Below are 25,533 nucleotides of genomic sequence, written 5' to 3'. Positions count from 1 at the left end.
GACCAATCGCGCGTTCCTCTCCTGTGGCTCACTTTTGACCAATCGCGTTTCTCTCCTGAGGTAAACTTTTTAACCAATCACCGGCAGCTATTATTATCATCTTTGAGTTAGCGATAGGTAAGTCTTGTTTACTTCGTTATTAAATTTCGGTCATTATTTGTTAATATAATGTGTATATGTTTGGAAAATTAAACTTGCCTATATAGCTGTCTAGCATGTATTGGACATGTTTTCTTCTGTGCAGTTTAACACGGTGGTTAAGTTCACGTTAGTTTAACGTTTGCAAATGTCATGACATTCATTAGACATTCGGCTTCATACTCATTAAAGTTTAACTCTCGGTTTTCAGTCCAAAACAATAAGAGATAACTGTGGTTTTATAAATGATATGTAACAATATCCTCATGACAGGAGGATGAAAGATAAACGTTCGTAAAATATCCATTTCATAGCGCAAGGACCCTTTTGGGGTAATAGTCTTTTATGAGCTATGAAAGGATATTATTAGGAAAAAATTGTCATCCTTCTGCCATTGGGTCGTATTGATAAATTATTTAATTGATTAAATAAAAACAGCAAATGCTAGAGTCAAACGAATTATTATTATTTAAATGAATATCAAATATAAAATCAACTTTACTGCAGTAACGTACGTCAGATATGCATAAACACATAAACTACAATACTGTTTGGCCTAAAGGTATCAAACCAACTTTAAATTACTTAGTATTATTCTCTATCATGCACAAGGCTTGTTTTTTAGATTCTTCTAGGCCCCTAGAATGGTGATGTTTACAGCTTTGGAAATAGAAGTACATTTCAGACTTAATATTTCACTTATATTGACATATTTTATATACGGTATCCGAGATTCCTTCCCCTTTAGAAAACTCATCAGCAAGCCAGTTTATGGTCATAGCCATATTTATTACCACAGTAATATGGTTTACATGTAGCTTATTAAATTACCATTACACACTTAACGTCAGATTGCTAGAGGTAATAGTCTCTTCCTAATTTTCATTTCAGAAAATGTATGCGTATCCTGTTTTTCAACGGCAATCGGCAACATCAAGCCGACTCCTCATGGCACCATCAGCAGAGGCAAAGCGCCTAGAAAAGCTTGAGTCCGGACGGGCCAAAAGTAAAGAGGAGGTGCTGGCAGAGGCTAGAGCTTTTGTCAGCACAAATGGTGGAGACCCCAGTGACCAGTTTTTAGTTCTCGCTCACTGCAAACTTCAGTTTGGGAAGTACCAGGGCCAGCGATTTAGATGGCTCCTGGAAAACTCTCTGGGGTATGCAGTGTATTTGGTGCTTAGCAGTTCCAGTGAGAAAGCCCATCCAAACCCGCTGTCAGAAAACAAACAGCTGTACCTGCAGTATACTTCTCTTATAAGAGAGATGGCAGAAGAAGTGGAGAAGTATAAGAGAAAGCAGGAAATGCAAGCAGAAGCCCATGCAACTGGAGACCAAGGCTGCTTGATGGTGGAGTTTGGTGACTTCCAGGGCCGGTCCATGAAGGATGTTTATGAGGACCAGAGCAAGCAGGCCCAAGCCCTCATCAGGTACCTGATAAAGGCAAATCCCAACCCCAACACCAACATGGCCATTTTCAAGACGTATGTCTTGAAAAGACAGGCTTCTGCTGTGGGCACCCGTGTATGCCAGCCTGCACCTCAAGTTGCATCCTCCAGTGCCTCTGCACCTCCACCTGCAACCTCCAGTTCCTCTGTACATCCACGTGCAACCTCCAGTGCCTCTGCACCTTCACCTGCAACCCCCAGTTCTTCTGTACCTCCACCCGCAGCCAACAAAACTGGTGTACACCAGAGCGCCACTGTGAAAGCACTGTTGACGCGTGGCAAACATTTGTCTCCTTCACACCTGGCGAGAAAACTCATGTCACCAGTGAAACACTGTGAGTAGGACTGTGTGAATATTGAATTTTCCTTACAGCAGTTTTACATGTATTTATTTATCATTATGGCAAATTTGTTTTTTGTTTCCAGATCCATTGCTGCAGTCCACTTTACCTCCTCCAGCAGCAGAACCCCCAGTCACACATTTGACCCGAAGGCAGCTTTTCACTACTGGTAAGCACCATCTTACCTACATTTGTCTCATAAGTTTACGGTGAACAACATAACATAAAAACATTTTTATTATTATTTGTGCTCCAGGCACTTCCGTTTCCCCTGCTGAAGATGATGATGATGAGGAACTGGTATTTGCTGCATCACAATGTGAAGCACAGCTAAATACAGGTGTGGCATATGACACACATGCAAATATTATAAGAATGTTTTTGTGAAAACGCAAAAGCAGAACATTTTTTTTTTAAATAATCAACATTTTTAACAATTTTTTGTTTACAATACAGAATTATGTCAGATCTTGCCTCAAGCTGGATGTATGCTTTGAGCGCATTTCTTCGAAACCGTAAGGATGTTTAAAGGTGTCAGTGTATTTGGGTTTCCGAACGTACCCGTTGTTAAACAATCACTGCATAACTTCTTCACACCGCTTGCACTTCTCACTCACTCTTTAGCTCCACCTTAGCAGACAGGATGGTTGGGATCATTGTTGTAATTATTAGAGGAACATCTTTTCCTTAATGTGTCTGTGTGCATGCTTCATGTCTGTGGGCATCATTCATTTATACTGAATTCTCCACGCCTCATATCCTTGCTCCATTCTATCTAATTTACACATCAACATTTTATCCCAGCAAGCAAAAACCGAAACCCAATGTAGTCCAGCTATGATTAATCCACTTCTACCCTAAAATAACCTTGAATACATTTTTATGCTGTTCTTGCCTAAATAACTTTGAGATGTATGATATTCCATTATGTAAGCAAAGTCAACAGGTGTTCAAGGTGTTTGCTTTCATTTCTTTTATATTTCTTGTATCATCTATTTGTGTGCTATGGTTAGACATCTGTTAGACTTTCATGAGCAGCCCAAATTCTGCCTTATTTTAGTCAAAATTGCTTGCTGGGATCTTACATTAATAAAGTGTACACTGGGTTCTTTGCTTCTTAACACTAGTACCATTTTCCTCACTGTTATTCCTAAATCTAATCCTAATAATTATTAATACTTGTCCAAAATTCTGCTTCGCAGACTGTTTGTGGGCTGCTTTGTGGTATTTTACTATGAAATGCAACATTCATCCTTATATTGTTTTTGTTTTAATTCACTCAGAGACCTGTTCTGGTCCGTCTCCATCAGCGGAAACAGCAAAAGCACCAGGTCTTCCACATCATCCACCACCAGCTGAGCTTCCAGTTCACTGGAAAGATCATCTTCCACCTTTCCAGCATGAGTGGATACGGAACACACTATTTAAGGCCAACCCGCGAACCGGCAAGCCAGAACTAGTGTCCCAACTGAAGCTTTGGTGGTATCCTCCTCAGGTCCCTTTAATTCACACTCAGCCGCCCGCCTCACCTGACCTCTTCTTCTGTCGGCCCCTTTTCTTATGGATGCCGCTCAAGATGTGGCGATTTCCTCTTGTCTGTGTTCGACCAGACTGTGATAAGCACAAACTAACAGCCGCAGGACTTTACCGTACCGTGCGCAAAGTCTTGGACATCGACGGTTGGTATGATCTTGCCACTGAGTATCTGGAGTGCAAACGCTGCAAAAAGAAATATCCCGCCTGGTCCGAGGACATTTTGGGGCAACTGGATATGGGCCACCGCAGTCAGTTTCCAGCTTTGCTGACATACAGGTAATTCATAATGGCAATCATTCATTATTAGGCACTTTAATTTGTGATTCTTTTTACCAAATAAAGCATTTGCATGATTATACTGTTGTTTTTTAGATACTCATGTGACAACCGGGTGCTGAGGATGATGAGGGAGAGGACACAGGGCAACAGCGAGACACAGCTGTACAAGAAGCTCATGGAACAACACAGTGAGGCATGGACACAGCGTGTCCTTCAGTACCTGACTGCCTGTGAACCATTTACAAGGTCCTTCCTTGTGCAGCCACCTGTGTTTGCCGAGCCTCCCTCTTTACCTGCCCTACCTAAACCTAAGTGGCTGTTAGCCGTGTACGCCAGGGATGTTCTGGGCCGACTGCACGAGGTCAAAGCCAAAATTACATCTGTCTTGGGCTGTGTTCTAAAGATGGACTCCACAAAGAAGGTAACACATCCCTGTTTCCAGAAATTTGCCATATGGAAAAGTGTGTATACATAATAAACAATTAATTATTTTATTTTTTGCAATAGGTCACAAAGAAACTTGCCGGTGCTGCTGCAGGAACAGCTGCCTGGTGCACAAATGTTGGAAACGAACACGGCCAAGTCCTTGTCTCTGTGCTGACAGCCGCAGAGGGACATGGACTGCACCCTATGGCAGCTGGCCTAATGAAACGCTACCGGGAGGCAGGAGAGGCAGCACCGAAAGTGATGTACGTGGACAGAGATTGCTGCAGTCTTCATGGCAAGTCTCAGGTGAAGGTCATGTTTTCGGAGTGGGATGAGCTTGAAGTGCGCCTTGACATCTGGCATTTCATGCGGCGATTTGCTGCAGGTGTCACGACAGAGGCTCATCCGCTCTACGGGACCTTCATGGCACGTCTGTCCATGTGCATCTTTCAGTGGGATTCAGATGATGTGGCTGCTCTTCACCGTGCAAAGGAGGGTGAGCTGGCAGCAAAGAAGGCCGGCCACATCTCAGGAAAGGCGCTGAGTTCCCGCATTACCCGGAGAGAGTTGGCACTGCACTGCCGGAGGAGGACCAGGGGTGTGGAGGAGACCACCAGATTAATTGGATCTCTGGTTGATCTGTTTGACAGTGCGAGTGGTAAAGACACTCTGGGAGTTCCTCTGCTGGACCATGAACGAATCCAGCAGATATGGAAAGAACCGCGGAAGCACGTACAGTGTATCCAAGACCCAGAGAACTTTCCCCTCTACATGAAGACAGGGACACTGAAGAAAGGCAGTGTGGAGCTGTGCTGCTACAGATGTGCCCGTGGCTCTACCTCTTTGGAGTCATTCCACCTCCACCTAAACCGTTTTATTCCAGGTATTACATACATATGGATGAAATTTTTTTTAAAGTAATGTCACATCAATAAATGTCACACTCTACAGTAATATCACAGTTCTTTTCTGATGTCATAAGCATTGACAAAGCTGTCTTGCCAGTCACTAGTAACTCTGGTTATAATACCAATAATTGTTTATGTAATTACATAGCACCTCATGTGCAGCACATATCTTGTACATGTGTGACACATATAACCATTTTTGTTTATCTGACTTTTAGGAACCAGTGCCAGTGATTCACATTTTCAGGCCTATCTTCTTGAGGGCTTGATGTGCTGGAATGATGACAGGATGGAAGATGCCATAAAAGGAGCGTCCTCCATCCGGACATATGGCAGTGCCATGAAAGAGGCTGTGGACAAGCTTTCCCGAACTGTCTTCGGAAAGCCCTGGGATGAGCGCTATCGCCCTCATGGAGCATATACAGGCAAGAAATTCAATAATTTGTTCTTTTGTAATATTCTACTAAGTTATCTATTTAGCTTTTAATGTACTAGACTAGACAAATGATTAACAACACTTTTTTATCCTTGTAGGTGAATTGCTAGGAATGGAGTACCTTTACAGCCAGACTGGCAAAACACTTACTCCAGTGCTCCAGAACCCAGAGGAGGAAGACAGGCTGGTGGAGGAAGTTGATGATCAGGACCTGCAAGATGAGGGGTTTGAGGAAGAGATCATGGAGGACATCACAGTTCCAGTGCTGTATGAGGATGACCCTTGCCGTGATCTTGAAAACAGCCCCTCATCTTTGCCTCTGCATCAGTCCCCAGCATCGATGGCTGATGTGTCACTGGCTGAGCCGTCCACATCATCATCTCCTGGTGGAGAACAACAGCATCTTGCCCCTGCCCCTTCAGTACTGTCACAGTCATCTGACACTGGAAGCAGTATTTCCGACGAGGCTCAGGTAAGACACTCTAAGGTCTTTTTTTCAATTGCTAACAAGCATTCCTCCACATACTCTCCCTCTCTGAACCAATCTACTTTCCTTACCAACCTGTCTTCTTTTATCCATATTGCAAAATTGCTAAATAAGTTCCAAGATATCCCCTTCTAATACTGTAAATCATGGTAATGAGACTAGAGCAGAACACCTGGGTTGGCTTTCAAGTAAAACTGCAATTAGCTTAGAATGATTACTATTTTATTTTCTGCTACAATTTTCTATATTTTAAAACAATTACTGAAGAAATGGATTCAATTTGCCATTATTCTTTCGAAAATGTTTATAACAATTTCAAAAGCAGTGTGTTAGCATTTGAGAAATGTAGATAGTATACATAATACATTGTGTTTTGCAAGTGGTAAAGCATAAATGACAGAAGAATTTTGGAAGATGTGGATATTGAATGCATTGAACTGATGGATCATATTAACCTCATTACAGCACAGTGACATTAATGAGAAGTCCAACCCTGTTGGGTTAGTTACTTGTTCCTGCTGTGACAGGTTTCGACTGTGTACAGTTTTTAAATGCCCCCTTAGTATTGAACTTAAACAATGCTTGTTAGCAATTGAAAAAAAAAAACTCATTTTAATCTCGTTTTACTCCACATAAATTAACATAAATCTGCATTTACTAGGGAGCAGTCATTGGACCCGATGGCATCGCTGGGTGGGACAAGGTCCAGGATTTGGCTGGTTACCTGGTGGGTCTTCGTGAGGCTCCTTACCTTACTGACCAGCAGGTGACAGAGGCCATCCAGCTGTGGACAGCTCTCCTAGATTTCGATAAGCAGCGGATCAACTATCAGCCTCGACATCAGCCTCAGCTGACACAGGGGCGCTATAAGGCACCGAAGCGGTCTGGAGTCACACCAGGTGTGGAGAGTGTGAAACGGTGTCTGATTGGACATCCTGGGGGTCCAGCGCAGTGGCCCGACGCCAACCGCTTGGTTAATACCATTTGTATGAAGTTGTGTGCTTTACACAAGTCGCCAACCAAGAAAGATGGAGTTTGCACCCCCAGGTGGTCTAAAGTTCTTTCAGATTACCACCACATCCGAGAGTTGGTGCTTAACAATCCCACTCTGATGGATGAAACAACGATCCAGCTGTTTGAGATAAACCATAGGACACTCACTCAGTGGTAAGCATGGCACATCATTCGCTTCAAATTAACTGAATACTGACATACATATATATAATAAAAATTAATTTTTTCAGGTTTCGTAAGTGGAAGAATAGACAGGAAATGGGCGTCCTCGGTCAGGGTCTGACTCCATCTAACCCAATTGCTGTGGCTGATACGCACCTGCCTCCACCGAGGGAAAAATTGAATGAAGTGCCATCGACATCAGGCCCAAAACATCAATTTTTCCTTCCACCAAATCGTGAAGGACAGGCTCCTCTTCTGCGACCAGGTCGAAAGCCAGCTGCTGCCACCAGGGAGTTTCCCATTGCATCCGCCCCCACAGCATCAGGAGTTGTGCAGCCCATCGCACCTGCCCCCACAGCATCAGGAGTTATGCAGCACATTTTAGCACCCATCGCACCCGCCCCCACAGCATCAGGAGTTGTGAAGCACATTTTAGCACCGGGGTTGTCGTTTGGCACGGTAGTCTTTAATCCAGACATGACTGTGTCAGTGGTGATTCCACCTTCTGGTGCTTCGACATCCAGTGCAGTCCCAGCTCCGCCTGCTCCGGCGTCTGCTGCACCTGTGTCCCGTTACACGCAAAGGAACAGGCGCAGACGGGCTATGGAGAATGAAAGTGGTGTCCAGAAGAGGAAGTATGTGCGAGGGGTTACTTTTAACACGTGCAGCAAATGTGGGCAGCCCAAAACGAAAGAGTTTGGCCATAGCCGATATGGTAATGCCACATTTTGCTTGCGTGCCTCAAATGGCAAATCTTTAGAGGAATGGTTGGCAGAGCAGCGCCAGCAAGAAACATGTCAAACTCCACCACCTCAATAAATAACATCTTTCCTGTATATATTGTACATATGTGTGCGTGTGTGTGCTGTGATCATTTCAATATTTGTGTGTATTTATTTTAATAAAACATTTTACATCTGAAGTGTCTGTGGATCTGATAAATAAATCTGATAAATCATATCAATCAAATCATATCCCACACAAAAACACATCTTTAAAGAAACATTTTTATATAAACATAAAAAAATTGACTTTACTTACATTACCTTATAAACACGTAATATTCTATAAAAAAAGAAAAAACACAAAATAATGAATATCAATCAATATAATGATATGTCATAGTAGATAACTAATAGAGGCACAGTTAAATGAACCATGTTTTTTGTGGTAAAAGTGTAGTAACCATGCTTTTTATTAATTTTTATATAAACATAAACAACTAATATTCTTTTAAATAATAATATACACAAAATTATTAATATCAACCAATATAATGATCATAAATAATAGAGGCATAGTTAAATCAACCATATTTTTTGTGGTAAAAGTGTAGTATGGTTTTTATTCCTTTTTATATAAGCAGGTAATGTTCTTTTAAAAAAAATAATATACACAAAGTAATAAATATAAATCAATATAATGATATGCCATATAGATAACTAAATAGTAGCGTAGTTAAATTAACCATGTTTTTTTTGTGGTAAAAGCGTAGTAACCATGCTTTTTGGTGTATTGTTTACTATTAGCAAAACCATGTTTAATTTGTGGTAACCATGGTTTTACTACAGTACATTTTTTGTAAAAATTTGTTGGATAGTTCGTCACGCAGACCATAGGTTCGAGTCCAGCCCGCGGAGGGTGACTTGTTTCACATATAACTAAAACTACTGTAACATGACATAACGCACAGGAAAATATCCCGAATATTGTTACAGGCGAAATCTGGCGCCGTGTAACCGCATTTTGCGTCTGTTTCGCTTGCGTGCGGGGGCGCAAAGATTGGGCCCCTTCCTTTGCGCAGCGAGCGCTCTACCATTTGAGCTAATTCCCCTTGCCAGACACGACCGCGGCACTCGACTCGTTGGCCTAGGGGTGTTATTTTCGCTATGGGCGCGTGATGTTCAAATCCCGGACCAGCCCATTTTCAGATTTGCCACTTGATGCAACAGCACTAGCACAACCCTTGGCCGAACAGCTTGCACCCAAGTGGCCGGGTTCGAGTTTTCAGATTTGCCACTTGATGCAACAGCACTAGCACAACCCTTGGCCGAACAGCTTGCACCCAAGTGGCCGGGTTCGATCCCCGTACGGGCCATGAGATTTTCTCTGCCGCTTTCTGCTGCTTGTTGTGAATTTTGATGGAATTTCCGTGCAGTAAGCGGGAGATTGGCCGAAATAGCTCAGTTGGGAGAGCGTTAGACTGAAGATCTAAAGGTCCCTGGTTTGATCCCGGGTTTCGGCATTGCAAGCCCTTTTCTGAGAGCTATTTTTCCTATATGGCCCAAGCAGAGTGACCTTTTCTCCGTGACCCAGTGGGCCAGGTTCCCAACATCAAAAGGGTTCCATGGTGTAATGGTTAGCACTTTGGACTCTGAATCCAGCGACCCGAGTTCAAGTCTCTGTGGGACCTGCCGGACTTTTGGGCTTTCCAAGCAAAACCGTGTCAGGCGGGCCAATGTTTGTTCCCCCCAATACGACCCCCCACCATTTTTCAACCAGAGCGCTCACACTGTAAACTAAATATGAGGTAATTTAAGCCACATTAGCACTTCATTCTTTTGACAGTCACATTGGGCCAACAGTATACAAGGTGTCAAATTTCAGTAAATACAAGTACAATTCAACAAAACAAGTTAAGCATGTATTAAACCTTAAAATGAACAAAAAATCTATGCTTAGGCCAAAGAACAGGCCACGTCAAATACACGGCTCATGTGTACAGGCCAAAGGAAACACACAGGTCATGTTTACAATCTTAAAGTAAAATGTAATAATAAACTTACCAGAAATGACGGGAAGACAAATGGACGTTAAAAGAAAATGTTTCCCATACTAAATTGCAACTAAACACCCTTGGAATTTAAACCTCCAGCTGCTTGTGAATGAATATACGTATGGAAGCATTTCATGTGTGTGCTCAGTTGCCAAACTGAAGAACTGCTGGCTAAGTGTGGAAGTAGCTGCTGGACGTAGTGGAAGCTGCAGCGCTAGGCTCGTTGGTCTAGGGGTATGATTCTCGCTTCGGGTGCGAGAGGTCCCGGGTTCAAATCCCGGACGAGCCCGACTTTCAGTCTTCTTACGCAGCCAGACTCCAGTAGTGACCTGTACAGAATAGGGATGCCTGCAGCAACCATAGAAGTGCATTTAAACCTATCGATTTTCGACCGGAGTACGAACGTTGATGTACACTTATTCCAATTTGAGAAGCAACTAAATGATCTCAGAAAGTTAAGCTTGTGCTCGGTCTTGCTTTGCGAATAAAATATACATATGGGATACTTTTGTGTGTATGTTCAGGTGCCATACTGAAGACAGAGGCTAGGACAAGTTGGCAAAATACATGAGCAAGACCTATCAAAGCCCTTTTCTGCATGTGTGAGCCGCAAACGCTACCACAGGGAGTGCACGCCTACTGTGATGGCCCGGTGAGTCGCGTCAAAGAAATGAGCACCAAATCACACTCACGTGAAGAATGCGGGCATCGATCACGCTACCTCTCGCATGCTGAGCTAATTCAACTTAAGGAAGCCAGGTGACTGCTTTGGCTTGTGGAAGCCGGCTGCGTAGTGGTGAAAATACGTATCCCGGAGGTTCTGCTGGAGCGCCTCGGCAGCTTGGCTCGTTGGTCTAGGGGTATGATTCTCGCTTAGGGTGCGAGAGGTCCCGGGTTCAAATCCTGGACGAGCCCTTCTTTAGACTCGTTGCTTAAAGGCAGGACAGAAATGTCCATGACAAACGGCAACGGTAGCCCTCATATCTCTTAACAGTGACAAAAGGCCTACAGGGTGCCACATTTCAAATAATTTCAAAGAAAATGCAACAGAACAAATCACACGCCTAAAATCTTTCATGCACAACATATGACAACCTCAGTTAGAATTTCTTTCAATGTGTTTTTATTTCTCTTTGGCCAGGCAAGACAAGATTGAAATTTCTGTTTGTCCACACGTATTTTTCAAATTGATTTTCAGATGTCTACTTGAGTGGAAAGTATGCATTTTTGACCTTAACCGAAGTTAACTGTGTTCCTGTGTCTCGATTTGTGCAGCTTTGCAAAAGGTTGCGGCTTGCTGGAAAACATGTGCTGACAAAAATGTGTACATTGAATGCATGTTGCCTTGGATGAAAGCTTCTGACAAATGCACAAATATCAACACAACGAAGAGATAGCGTAATAATCACAAGGCTCTGTATCCGCATTGAAGGTCTATCTCTGGGTTTAGGTGGCCTCCCTGATGTACCATTTGTATCTCCATATATCCCTGATGGCCCCAGTCTGGCGATCTGCCTGCCAGCCAGTTCCTCTAGGTGAGGTGTTCCTTGATGGCCCCAGTCTTTGTCTAAGCCAACAAAGATGCACATTGTTTGGTGTAGGCCGCCAGGTTGAACACCCTGGAAGTCCGGTATTCTGTCACATTCTGCTAGCTATCAGATTGTGCTACCTTTGCTTTGGTGTGTCCAGAACCCTGGAAAACAACCACGCTATTTGTACTACTCCCTCCTAGCCAGGAAAGGTGCACCATACTGGCCACTGGGCTTCAGTAGGTACCCTGAGGTGCCTGGAGCTATGAGACTAAAATGTAGCTAGGGATGCATGGTGTCCAATTTGGTGTCAGATGATTAATCAGAACTTTTTCTCAATCTAAAATCAAAACTTGGAAAATGCAACCATTATATGGCTTCTTAGATGTCACTTGATGTGTCAACATGCTTTCATTTGCAAGAGTCTTCTAGGATAGAGTGAATGGTGAGTGATATTCCAGAGCCACTTGGCATTTCTGACACTTCTTCATTAGTGTCATTGGCAATTCTTCACTAATGTCCCCTGCAGCGGTTGATGTGCAACTTTGCCATCATGCAAATCGAAGACATGGCTTTTTGAGTAACTGCCCACTGTGGTGACTGCTAGTTAGGAACGCAAATTTAAGAAAATACATCAACATTTACGCCAAGGTGTGTTGTAAATTTCAAGCATTTAGCATATACTACTATTGACAAGTACTCATTTTGACACTCTCCCACAATGAGAAAACACATTTCAAGAAATTAAATGAAAGGAAAGTGAAAAACATAGCTCATGTGAACAATCTCAAAATGAAATGCAGTAAGAACTAACCATAACCTGTGGACCTGTGGACGCATTGAAGGCCTATCTCTGGGTTTAGGTGGTCTCCCTGATGTACCATTTGTATCTCTATATATCCCTGATGGCCCCGGTCTGGCGATCTGCCTGCCAGCCAGTTCCTCTAGATGAGGGGTTCCTTGATGGCCCCAGTCTTTGTCTAAGCCATTACGATCCTTGTGAGAGACGTGTGTGCTCCAGTAACTTTACACAGGTGACGCATGCGCATAGCGGATGAAACTCCATTTTAAGTTTTGGTTTGTTTTCATTGTCGATCCTGGTTTGCACCTCGAATTTGCAGCATGGTAGAGAAGAAACGCGAAGGAGGACGCAAAAGAAATACTTTTTTTGAAGTCGCTGATAAGAGGAGAAAATTGTCAGAAGAACGTAATGTAACCAGAGTCATTATTGGAGAAACATTTCAATGCTGGAGACCAATTAACAGTGACAGGTAACAGTGATTATTCTTTTTTTTGTGGAATAATTATTGTTGTACTGTTATTCAGGTATATTGATGTTGTTCTTGTACTGTAGTTGTAAGGCAGTGACCAGTCTACTACATGCTTGTTGAAATGGGAGTAGCATCGACTGATCTTACGTTACATCTTAAGGGCCCTATTTTAACGATCTAAGCGCATTGTCTACATCGCACAGCGCAACGTCTAAATGGGCGTGTCCGAATCCACTTTTGCTAATTTAACGACGGGAAAAAGGATTTGTGCGCCGAGCGCATGGTCGAAAAGGGTTGGTCCTATTGTAATGGGAGTATTTTGGGCGTAACGTGCAATAAACCAATGAGAGTCTCAGCTCTCATCCCCTTTAAAAGCAAGTTGCGCTGGCGCTATGTCTAATCCCTATTTAGATGACCTTTGTAAACTGAAAAACTAAGCGGAGGAAGAAGATCCCCAGTTTAAGATTAATGTTAAATAATTGTGTTGTTTTCACTTGTATTGAAATTGTTATTTTTTTATTAAAACCTTTAAAACCCGTTTTCTTTTAGTCATGGAAGTAAAAAAGCAGGCTTGTAATTGCTTTAAATGTATAGCTATCCAATATCATCAAAAAATAATTTACAAGTATGTAAGAGAAGGTTTGTACTCTAAAAATACTTTATTTGTAACAAACAGAAGATAAAGAATTTACAAACGGCTCTCCTCACGTTTCAGCACTTTGGACAGCGTTTTTTAGCAAAGAGTTTTTTTTAAGCATTACATAAAAATGTTTCTCATCTCACCTTATCCACAGGTACAGAGTCATCATATACAATAAATCCGTGAGGTAGCATTAAAAAAAAACATTTAAAAACAGATGCATTTGTTTAAAGCAAAGCATTTATTTACTTACAAGGCTACAGGTGAAGCAGCTCTTTGCGCCTTCTAACGTCTCATAATTAGTCCTCATTTATGTCCAAGAGACTCAATAATAATCTTTTACGTTCAATCCTTTAATCTTTCATATTAAAAAGCATTTTTGTGCTGCTGTGCATTCATGTACTTTGTGATAAGCAAACCCGCGTTGTCGTCCCGTTTAGGCGCATATTACTAATGCGCTCTTTAAATAACAAAAAGCATATTGCGCCATTGACTTTAGTCTTTAGACCAGGTTTGTGTTGGTCAATGGCGTAGTCTATTTTAGTTGCCTCAAAATAGCAACGCGCCAACAATGCGCCTGAACACACCTCGTTTTTAGACCAGAACGCCCATGGGCGCAAAAGGGGGTGCAAATGCATTTGCTATTTAAACAACGCGGCGCTAAACGTGAAAATAAGGGTGGAAACTCGCGAAAGGCACTTGCGCCCCGCATTGCGCTGCATTGCGCCGGGTGTAAGATAGAGCCCTAAGTGTTTATTATCATATCATTTCACATAATGAATCCACTGACGCGGGTAAAAAAAACTGCGTCATAGGTATTTCCGTTTGCGACGGTGAAAACAAAGATGAGCCAAGTTGAGGAGTGATTTAACTCCAAAAGTCGCTGTTTATTTACTCCCATCATTGCTATGTCTTCTCAAATCATACACAACAAGTTGCTGCTTCTTCTTCGTTTGTGGGTTAACTTGCCAAGATTCTTCTTCTTTGACGGTCGCGCTGCTACAAGTTGTTACACGCATGGTTACTGCCTACCAGCGGTCTGCCCGTGTGTTTGCACGTCGACCCGGACGACAACACAAAAGTATAAATGAAAACCGACCCGGAACCTAGGACCTACGCACAACTATAACGAGCCCTTAAGGTGCAACTGTAACGGCATCTGTATTTGTCTTGAACCCTCACATTGTTGTGTTCACGTGTGTTTGACTGCATGCAGCTCTGCGCAAACCAATCAGCATATGACATCAAAGTTCCGCAAGAGCCAATCAAAAGCTTATCTTGCAATTACTCTTGCGTTAGGTCATCTGCATATCAATCTGCGCCACATGCAGTCAATAACACATCTTATCAGGCTATCCATGAGGGGTAAATAGGACGAGGACACTGTCTCGACTGTTGTTTTAAAGCTGGCGTTGTAAAGCTGGCATTTATCCTCCTGACTCAATGATATTAGTATTGCTAGATTGAAAGTGAATTGTTTAGGTCTGGGGTTGTGCACACCAAAACTTTTAAACTTTTCAGCCGAGGGCTTTTTAGCTGTGATACTTGAGCTGTGAGCCGGTTGGTTGTTGTGATACTTGTCCTGTCCCTCCTCCACTGTGATTGCACGACGGTGTGAGGACTGACATTGACAAGCGGAGCTTTTCACCCAAAGTTGAATATGGCTGAGTCCCAATTCGCATACTATCCATCCTAAATAGTATGCGAAACTAGAATTAGTACGTCCCAAATCGTAGTATGTTGAAATGAGTATCTCAAAGATACCCAGATGGTCTACTATTTCCGGTTAGAATTCGAAGTGCAGATCAATGCACACTCTAACGATTAATATTGCCCATAACCCATTGCGTGCGGGAGGGAAGCTTTGTGGTGATGTAAACATGGCAGCCGGATGCAGCACCGGAGATGTGCCCTCAGCTTAAGTGTAAGAATTCAAATGTTTAACCCTAATCAAAGTTATATTTTATTGTCTCGTAATATTCGGTTGATGTTGTGCCAAAAAAGTACCGTGGCTCTAGTACAGTGTCATGCAAGTGTCTTTTTTATGTATTTCTTTTTATGTTTCTGTCTTAGATTTATACCTTACTATAAACCCTTATGAAAATAAACACCTTTTACCACACTAACCATAGATTAACCACACTGACTTATTTGTAATACTGTGGCTGTACAAATGTTAACTTTATTAGTTCAACTAAAGAAACATGGTTACTGCACTTTTACTATTGCAAAAGCATGGTTCATTTTTATCAGGGTATTTTTGAGTTATATACATAAGGATAAAATTAAGTATAAATAACATAAAAAATTGTTATACTTTAAACTTTAAATATTTTGACTTTAAAATAAGTAGCTTTCGTAACACACATTGCACATGAACATCAGCACCAGCCACCTCACAAACGACCTGCGTTTGGTTCTACGATGCGCCCTGCTTCACTCCTCAACTTGGTAGAACACATTGTAAAATGTATTGTGAAAAAAACCGATGAGAAAAAAGATGGGAATAGTAAATAAAATTATATTGGACATAAGTTATAAGAATGAATGAAAGTCATGGTGTGCGTAACTAGTGTTGGACTTTAAGGCGTCCAATGCATGTTCATAATTTGAGAATGACACAAATATCTAAATTGAATATTTATTGATCAGACATGAAAAAGTTACAGCATGCTGGGCCGTCTCAAGTCCTAACAGCAGGATTCGACGGACTAACAGCTCAGGACAAAAGACATGAGTATTTATCGTCGTTCTTTCTTCACAATTCCTCCTCCCCCAATGGGCTGTTCTCGTTCATCTGACTCCATCTCCACATACCTTTGTAACCTGTGGGGGTTGCATATCACACAGACAGAAAGACATACACAGACCATTCTGTTCCCTAAGGCATTATGTCCTTATCTGGACATCTTTATAACTTTAACACTTTTGGCAATCATCATGAAATATAGGCAGTAAATATGTAAAACATAATTATTCAACAACACAACAATACTCCATTGTTCATAAATTGGTTAAATGCATTCATTAGTTAAACATACTAATTTTCACTTTCTCTAAATGTAACACAGTTATTGTCATGGGCTTGCCAGATCTTTTGTACTAGACTCAGGTCTGAGTGTATCTGGCAAGACCATGACAGTACTATGTTCTGTGTGGGAGCATGTGGAGGCATATAGTTGTGTGGCTTCCATGTGTTCCCAGTGTTTTGTGGCTGTCATGGTCTTGCCTGACCTTGGTTATTATCCAGGTTGGATGTTAGAGGGCAAGGCCATGGCAGCATTGTGTTTACGTGGGAACACGTGTGTTTCACATCATGTATGTGTGACACGTGTTCCCAGTGTCTTGTCACTTTCACCCTACTCCCTTATGTACTCGTGTCTTACGTGATTAATTATGTTCACCGGTTCCCCATTAATGTGCTGTCTATTTAATGCCCTCGTGTTCTCTGTGTGGTGTGCGTGCGTTGTTGAATTTCAGTGTTCATGTTCTCCGTGTGCCTGAGTTCTGTTCTAGTGTTTTGTGTTCCATCACAGAATTATTTCATCCTCTGTTTTACCCCCACGTGGGTTTGTTTTGTTCTGTTTTATTAAAATACATAGTTATATTTTCTTACATCTCTTGCGTTTGGGTTCATCCTTTGTTTTCCACTTTCCGGTATTATACCGATCGTGACATAACACACGCACCAAACTGAACCCAGCAGGGATGTTCTCCGGCAGCCGCCTGGTGATACGGGGAAGGGGTTCCCGTCCTGCATACGAGTCGGGTTACGAGTTCTATGACCCGCTCATATGCGAACCTGAAGCTAACACCAGGCGGAGACCAGTCGGATCTGCCGGATCCCGTCCGACTCCGTCCAGTCCGAGGGGCATCATGACCGGGGCTGTCAGACTGGGGAGGTCGCCTCCCGTCACCCCGGCACCGGAGTTCTCGCCCGTACCAGATAGCCGTCCAGTACTCCCAGCCTCCAGACGGAGGAGGAAGAAGGGGGCGTTGGAGCAGCAGCTGCTACCGGCGCAGCCGGAGACTCGTCGCCCGCCGGCGCAGCCGGAGACTCGTCGCCCGCCGGCGCAGCCGGAGACTCGTCACACGCCGGCGCAGCCGGAGACTCGTCACCAGCCGGCGCAGCCGGAGACACGTCACCAGCCGGCGCAGCCGGAGACACGTCACCAGCCGGCGCAGCCGGAGACACGTCACCAGCCGGCGCAGCCGGAGACACGTCAGCCGCAGGCGCAGCCGGAGACACGTCAGCCGCAGGGGCAGCCGGAGACACGTCAGCCGCAGGCGCAGCCGGAGACACGTCAGCCGCAGGCGCAGCCGGAGACACGTCAGCCGCAGGCGCAGCCGGAGACACGTCAGCCGCAGGCGCAGCCGGAGACACGTCAGCCGCAGGCGCAGCCGGAGACACGTCATCCACCGGCGCAGCCGTCTGCGCAGTCAACTGCGCAACCCGGGACATGTCATTCCTCTGCTTTTCAGCAGAATTTTAGGACTCAGTTTCCACATTCTGGACATTCTTTTTCCCCTGTTATTGCCCCACCACCCCTTCATGATGTTTTGTTTTTGTTAAATCACCCCAACCCGTTTGTCACTTATGTTTGTTTGCCATTGTTATTTATTGTTATTTTATCATGGTTGTCTTCTGTTGTGCAGTCTCTCGTTCCTCGTGTTTAATGTTTTTGTTTGTTTTTGTTTTGTGACGTCTGGTATCCGTCGTTAAAGAAGGGGGTACTGTCATGGGCTTGCCAGATCTTTTGTACTAGACTCAGGTCTGAGTGTATCTGGCAAGACCATGACAGTACTATGTTCTGTGTGGGAGCATGTGGAGGCCTATAGTTGTGTGGCTTCCATGTGTTCCCAGTGTTTTGTGGCTGTCATGGTCTTGCCTGACCTTGGTTATTATCCAGGTTGGATGTTAGGGGGCAAGGCCATGGCAGCATTGTGTTCCCAGTGTCTCGTCACTTTTACCCTACTCCCTTATGTACTCGTGTCTTACGTGATTAATTATGTTCACCTGTTCCCCATTGATGTGCTGTCTATTTAATGCCCTCGTGTTCTCTGTGTGGTGTGTGTGCGTTGTTGAATTTCAGTGTTCATGTTCTCCGTGTGCCTGAGTTCTGTTCTAGTGTTTTGTGTTCCATCACAGTATTATTTCATCCTCTGTTTTACCCCCACGTGGGTTTGTTTTGTTCTGTTTTATTAAAATACATAGTTATATTTTCTTACATCTCTTGCGTTTGGGTTCATCCTTTGTTTTCCACTTTCCGGTATTATACCGATCGTGACAGTTATAAAGCAAGCAACTTGTTTATTGAAACCATCTGTTCTGGGTGTTTTCCCTCCAGGGCTTTTTATAGCCCCCCGGCTCCCACACATACACACACACACACACACACACACACACACACACACACACACACACACACACACACACACACACACACACACTTTGTGCCCTCAAACATTTCATCCCTATATGGCAATGTCTTATTACAGGGCAATCTTCTACATTAGTCATGGGCACAAAGGCATAATCATTTATATATTTTAACACATTAATATTCATAGCAACATATAATTTTATAAATCCAAACACCTCTACATGTAACAATCTGGAAATGAATGATTGCCAGTGAACTAATATCAAAAGCATGCACTTCTTTGTCTGTGTGTTTTCTCCTTCAAGCTTTGCTCTTATCTCGGCCATCACCAGCTGGAAATTCCTTCACTCAAGCTACCTCCCCCCAGCAACCCTCCACACACAGACAGCTCCCATATTCTCAGCACAGGAATCAATCCCGCAAAAGCATACATAAGCTGAATTATAACGATACGATTAGTAGAATACATTTAAACAACATCAAATTCCACACTAGGCAATCACGTTTTCGTTCACGTTGCATGACGTCATGTAGGGAATTAGATTTGTGTCAAATAAAACGAACGCAACTTTTGCAAAAACAAACAAAAATATACATTGATAAAAGAAAAAAACACTCAACTAACTAGCAAATAAATTAACATCATCTTTAAATATACTGCATTCTTTGTTTATGGTTTTCTAAGTTTCACTTTCACTAAACATAGTTTTGAATGTGCTGCAAATGTTTTCGTTTTCACTTTCCAAGTTTTCGTTTGCCCTTTGCAAATTTAAATTCTCTATTTTGACAGAAACCTCTCGTGAGGGGCGGGCTTAACAGCGGTTCGCTCTTATTGGCTTGTGAGATTTTGATTGACATCTCATTGAACCGGAACCGTGGAACAGAAGGTGGCGGTAGTGCACCAATATGCTGGATGCCAACCGTCGAGGGTTGAAATATATGCTAAAAATAACAAGAAGAAGACGATCTGACGCTGCGTTCCAGTTCCTGTACTCTGGAGCTGCAAGTAGTCTAAACAAACGGTAATAAGAGTATATTAAAGAACATTAATGATAAAACACGGATATTCCATATCATCGAAGTATGTCCCAGAACGTGCATACTCTTTTGCTACACACTCAAAAGGATGTACTTTTTCCTCACAAAAGTATAAGTAGGCGAATTGGGACTTAGCATATATTTCAACTCTCGACGGTCAGCGCAGAGCGCGGAAAAAACGCAGAGTGCCGGCTTATTTGAAAAACGTCAAGTTTCCATTGGAATCAGTTGAAAACATGCACTGGCTGCGGGCGTAAAAGCTTTGGTGTGCACCTTGAGGTCTAAAATAGTTTGAGGACTTGATTAGATAATTTAAGTTGTGCCATCTCAGGAAAAAATATTTTGCAATATATTAAACATATAGCCATGAAATGCTTTTTCACATCCAGTGACCTTCACAAATTAAGTCTTCACAAAATCTGTAAGTCTAGATAAAAAAATGTGTCTTATTTTAGTAACAGATAAATTGGACAGTAATATTTTTTACCTTCTTGGTAACACTTTACAATACGGTTTATTAGTTAACATTAGTTAATGTATTAACTAACATGAACAAACCATGAACTATACACTTGTTACAATATTTATTAATCTTTGTTAAGGTTAGTTAAAGTGCCCATCTTATGACTGCTTTTCCACAAGTTAAATAGGTGTATGAGTTCCATAAAGCATGTTTCAAAAGTTGTTCAAAATAGCTTGTAGGAAAAGATTGTTACCCATCTCTAGTAGCCTCTGTTTCAGGGCATTTCAGATTGTGCCGTTTTGAGCTAGTCATTACATATTTATGAGCTGCTGCTCCTTTGATCACGCCCCACTACTAACGTCATGTGCGCGGGCATAGTGATATCGTGAGCAATACAGACCATACTGTGTTATTATTTTATATATTATAATTATTAACGGTTTATGTTGCCAAAAGACAAATCATGCAGAAAAGTATCACTAATAAGTACACTACAGGAGAAGAAACTCATGACACACAATGATTCCAGAGTAAATTGTGATGTAGCAGTTTCAACAATACACTCGTTTTCCCTGGACAATGCTAACATATTCCCGTTTAGAACATTTTTGAAAAGCATTATTTTCGCAAATTACAGAAATTAAGACCCGGCGGGGGATGTATACTGCTTGTGGACCGCATGCTAATTGCTAGAAGCTAGCGGGAGGTCCGGACCGTAAAGTTATAAGAGGCTCGGGGGTTAGCCTCGTCAGAAAAGCCGGGGCGGTAAGGCCCGGTCTCTGTTAGTTTGGCAAAAAACTTTTAGTTTGGCAAAGCACTATTACTTAGTTCTTGTAGAATTGTAAAATAAAGCTGTTAAAAACTATCTAGCCTGCAAAAATATCTATATAGCCTACTGTTTACAAACAATTTTAACATCACTATACATTTAAAAGGTATAATTTACGGGATTAGCATCAATGTATGATCTCTGTTTTGAGATACAGATTCTCTAGCATCATAAATGTAGTATTTTGTGACAGAAGATGACAACATGCAAAATATAACGTGACTTCTTACCCTTTTGTGTTGATATAACGATCACGAATCGAATCCAGTCTGTTTCAGATGTGTGAATGATCCATGAAAGTCCAATAAAATACATCCAATTACCATTTTTGTCCACAAATGCGTATAATCCATGAAATATAGATACATAGTCTGTTGTTTACATCAGATTTCGCATGAAGGTCTTATTGCCTACAATCTAATGACTATTTGCATCGTAACGCACTGTATAAGATTACTCCGGGTTCCAATAACCACGGGTTAAACCTTTGGTTTTAAAAGTAGGCAGGAGTATAATCCATAATATCGAAATAGCGCTGTTATTTCAGTGAGACATGATAACAGCGGGGAATCAGCGAGCGAAGTGACTGACTGCTCTGTGCTCTCTCTAGCTCCCTGGTGGGTGGAGACCTGCGAGTGGGGTGGTGGGCGGGAAAATTCAAACTGAATGTGACGAAACGTTTAGTTACGTAACAACGGAGCTGAGTTTGAACTCGCACAATCTGAGACTCAAGGCAGAGGACATTCAGAAACCTGTATCTCACTCAAAACAGCATGGATGGATTTTTTTCCAAGTTTGTATGCGTGTGGGAGCATCAAAGACACAAAATAACACCCCAAAACCCAGAAAAAGTGAGTTTTTCCTAATATGGCACTTTAATGTAAAGGGAGCTGTTATTTGTAAGCGCTCTATTTGTTTGTATAGTTTACATGCCGTGCGGAGTTAGTCCATCCTTTGACATGTCAGCAGTGCCGACTTGCAAATAGTCAGGTGGGTATGCTACTGATTTATCGCATGCCGATTATGTAAATACCACCGTTAATGCTGTACTCTTCTTTTATCAGCTTAAAGCGCTCCAGGGGTATACGCCCATATGACACTGGGTAGCTGATTGTGACCCAGGTTCCCCTTCTTTTTGGTTTTTGTTGTTATCATTTTTCTATTTTTTTGTTTAATTACCTGCCCGGCGGCATACATTTCTGTGACGCCTGGTCCACCCCTTCATTTATGCTGTCCTGCTTCTGGGAATAACTGTGGGACAGGGTATTACAGTTTTTCTCAAACACTAAACCCTATTGGCTGAACCAAATGCTCAGTTGCCTCAACCCACTGATTGAATCAGTCACTCTTTTGGCAAAACCATACAGTAAGTACTTTTCACCTGTTTAGACACAACTTGCTGACACATTTTCATTGTGATGCACCCGTGCTGCAAAATGGTGAACACAGGTGACAAAAGTCAAACACAATTAAGCACAAGTGTCACTACTTGAACACAACAACTCAAAATTGATCACACTTGTGGCTAATGATATGAGGGAACATATACAGTAAGCCAGAGAGCACTGGTTTATGAGGCCCTACAATGAATAGAAATCTGTGTAAAAGAGTCTGTGTGAGAGGAGGTTGAGGTGGTCAGTGAAGACAAAGAACAGTAATATCTGATGAAATCAGAGCTACTTTGATTGACCATGTTCTGCATAAGATTTCTGTTTTGTCTTTTTGTACAAGTGCTAAATGCAAAGTTTGTTTTTGTTTTGCAACCTGCATTTAGCCTACAGTAAACAATAACCATTTATTTCTCAAGCTTAAAGGGATAGTTCACCCAAAAATGAAAATTCTGTCATCATTCACTCACTCCCGCGTTGCCACAAACCTGTATAAATGTCTTTGTTCTGATGAACACAAAGGAAGATATTTTGAGAAATGTTTGTAAACCATTCGTGGACCCCATTTACTTACATAGTATACTTTTTTCCTACTATGGAAGTGAATTGGTCCACGAATGGTTTGGTTATAAACAATTCTCAATATATTTTCCTTTGTGTTCATCAGAACAAAGAAATGTATATGAGTTTGTAACAAAATGAGGGTGAGCAAATGATGACAGAATTTTCATTTTTGGGTGAACTATCCCTTTCATGTCCTGAGCATTGTGTTTTCTATTTTTCTACGTAGTGTTTAGTGACTGTTATGTAGTGTTTTTAATTTTGATTGACTCGGGGCACGATTACACAACATAGTTCAGTTTTGGGCACAGATTGAACTGTTTTGAGGTGAAAGTTTGGTTTTGCAAGAAAAGTCTGAGATTTTGTGAATGTAGCTTGAAAATTGGGTTTTGTGTTCACAGTTTAGAGAAAAGGAGAGCAGCATTCAAGAAATGTGTCTTAGCAATTGAGAAAAACTGTAATTCGTGCGGGTATTCGCGCACCCTCGCATTGTTTCAACCGGAGGAGGTTTGCGTGGTTGTATGGTACATTTGTGTTCGTGTGTATTGTTGTGTATGTAGTAGAAAACAAAGCAGTCACAGTCCAGGTTAACTATGGCTGAATCCGAAATCGCATACTCACTGTGTAGGTACTGAATTTCACTGGGTACCTACTTAACGTGTGCTAAGACAGTCCCTACATTCGCGTTAAGTATGGACAGCATTCGCCATGTTGACGTTATCATGTGACATATGACGTAGTAGACTTGTTCGAGTTCATGCGGAACCACAAGAATCGACAGGAGATTGACATCACAATACCGCGAGAGCAAAACGAAATCAGACTTCTCCGTATGATTTCTGGAATCGCTCTCACGGTACTTTGATGTCATCCACCTGTTGGTTCTTACAGCGGTGCATAAACTCGAACAAACCTAATAAAAGACATGAAAACGTATGCGTGTGTATGAGGGACAGGTGCACTAACACCTGATTGCATCAGTAACTTCACAACTCTACTACGGTCTCTGTCAGTGTTACAGATATATTACATAATTTTGTAGTGGACAAAAATAAGTAAAACAAGCAGATTGTAATTTAATATCTGTTGTCAGATGACAGCTGTGCTTGAATACAAACTAGACAATGCAGGCAATGTGAATATATACATTTTAGTGAAACAATCTCTTGTATTTACTTAAAACAACAGGAAACATGAATAAAAAATGAATGAATAAAACCATCACAATAAATGAAAACGTATTGAAGTGAATCCCATATGAAACAAAACTTTATTCAAATGTATTTTTCTAACAAACCATCACATATTTACTATCATCTCAACACAGCTGTGATACAGCTCTATTTTAATGAATCAGTTTGTGGTATATCCTGGGTCTGTGCGTGAAGTCAGGGTGCTGAGGAACAGCCCTGTGTAACGTATCGAAATCACCCGATTGGCTGGTCTCCGGTCGATTGCTTTGCTTTCCCGTGGCATCATGGGAAAGCTGGGATAGAAGTGTCCATCCGATGCACGCTTCAGAATCTGGGCGGACTCAGTAGGGCATCCGGGGATTTCTCGCCTACTGATTTTATGGATATTGAGGATTCGGACGTACTACTCTGTTCACGTGCTGTTTCCCCTACTACATTTTCAGTAAGTAGGTGGTTTCGGACGATACTTAAGTACACGTGCCTCTGAATCTCACGAGAAATAGTCCAAAATCCTGTTAATTCTCGCTTACCCTTTTGCGTATACTGAGGTTTCGGACATACTATTCGTTCGCCTACTGCTTTTTGCCTACTATATAGTATGGCAGTATGCGGTTTCGGATTCAGCCAGCATTTTCTTTACTCAACTTCCTCAAACACGGTTCTCTTCATCTCCTCCATACATACGTATTCTGTTGAATAACATGGGTGCATAGCGCCACTAACTGGGCAGGAGGTGTATTGCACTATACCACATATTCCTCTCTTGTAAGAAATAAAACTCTGTATTGTAGCACCAGAATATCAGTACTTCATGAACAATATATGTAAACTGAAACAACAAAAATTGTAGAAAATAATAATCTCACATGTAATCACATGGCAAGTAAGTATGTAACAAAATCTGTAGAAATGTTAGTCACTAATGACCTAAACATGGAAGAACAGAATCCACAGGTATTGTCAGATCTAGCCTAGCATGTAAACAGAAAGTCTAATCAGTAAGTCACAATTCAAACTTATGACAAATATACTAGTAAATGAACTGTATATACAATCTTCAGGGAACAGAGACAAAATAAACATGTTCACATCACTTTTTTTTAAATCACATAATCTCTGGACCATACCGGGGCATGTCGCATCCTTGGAACTCTTGGAGAGAGGGGAAGGGATTGCACAGTTTCAGGTGGTTCAAAGGTGCGTGGCAGCAAGCAAGCATCATCCGGCTGTGATGTAGTAACACTTGAATTGCTGGGGGGTGTAGGTGCAATGTGGATGGCATTCCACAC

At 42.1% G+C, this 25,533-nt stretch overlaps 2 protein-coding genes and 3 non-coding genes across 5 annotated transcripts; all 5 read left to right on the top strand.

Annotated features, from left to right (window-relative positions):
* The first annotated feature begins 836 nt into the window (after positions 1 to 836).
* LOC141358777 (uncharacterized) lies at positions 837 to 4,827 on the top strand. The gene is made up of 7 exons (XM_073860424.1): positions 837 to 1,918; positions 2,010 to 2,093; positions 2,181 to 2,264; positions 3,208 to 3,736; positions 3,833 to 4,160; positions 4,247 to 4,735; positions 4,816 to 4,827. The coding sequence occupies exons 1-7, from the start codon at positions 1,033 to 1,035 to the stop codon at positions 4,825 to 4,827; spliced, it is 2,412 nt and encodes an 803-aa protein (XP_073716525.1). The 5' UTR covers positions 837 to 1,032.
* Positions 4,828 to 5,591: 764 nt separating this feature from the next.
* LOC141358819 (uncharacterized) lies at positions 5,592 to 8,094 on the top strand. The gene is made up of 3 exons (XM_073860578.1): positions 5,592 to 5,981; positions 6,658 to 7,163; positions 7,241 to 8,094. The coding sequence occupies exons 1-3, from the start codon at positions 5,622 to 5,624 to the stop codon at positions 7,989 to 7,991; spliced, it is 1,617 nt and encodes a 538-aa protein (XP_073716679.1). The 5' UTR covers positions 5,592 to 5,621; the 3' UTR covers positions 7,992 to 8,094.
* Positions 8,095 to 9,513: 1,419 nt separating this feature from the next.
* On the top strand, positions 9,514 to 9,585 carry trnaq-cug (transfer RNA glutamine (anticodon CUG)). The gene has a single exon. It is a non-coding gene; the product is annotated as a tRNA-Gln (tRNA).
* Positions 9,586 to 10,165: 580 nt separating this feature from the next.
* trnap-cgg (transfer RNA proline (anticodon CGG)) lies at positions 10,166 to 10,237 on the top strand. Its single transcript has one exon. It is a non-coding gene; the product is annotated as a tRNA-Pro (tRNA).
* A 554-nt stretch (positions 10,238 to 10,791) lies between these two features.
* On the top strand, positions 10,792 to 10,863 carry trnap-agg (transfer RNA proline (anticodon AGG)). The gene has a single exon. It is a non-coding gene; the product is annotated as a tRNA-Pro (tRNA).
* Positions 10,864 to 25,533: the final 14,670 nt, after the last annotated feature.

Source organism: Misgurnus anguillicaudatus, chromosome 22, assembly GCF_027580225.2.
Source record: "Misgurnus anguillicaudatus chromosome 22, ASM2758022v2, whole genome shotgun sequence".
Lineage (NCBI taxonomy): Eukaryota > Metazoa > Chordata > Actinopteri > Cypriniformes > Cobitidae > Misgurnus > Misgurnus anguillicaudatus.
This window is presented reverse-complemented; position numbering and strand designations above follow the sequence as displayed.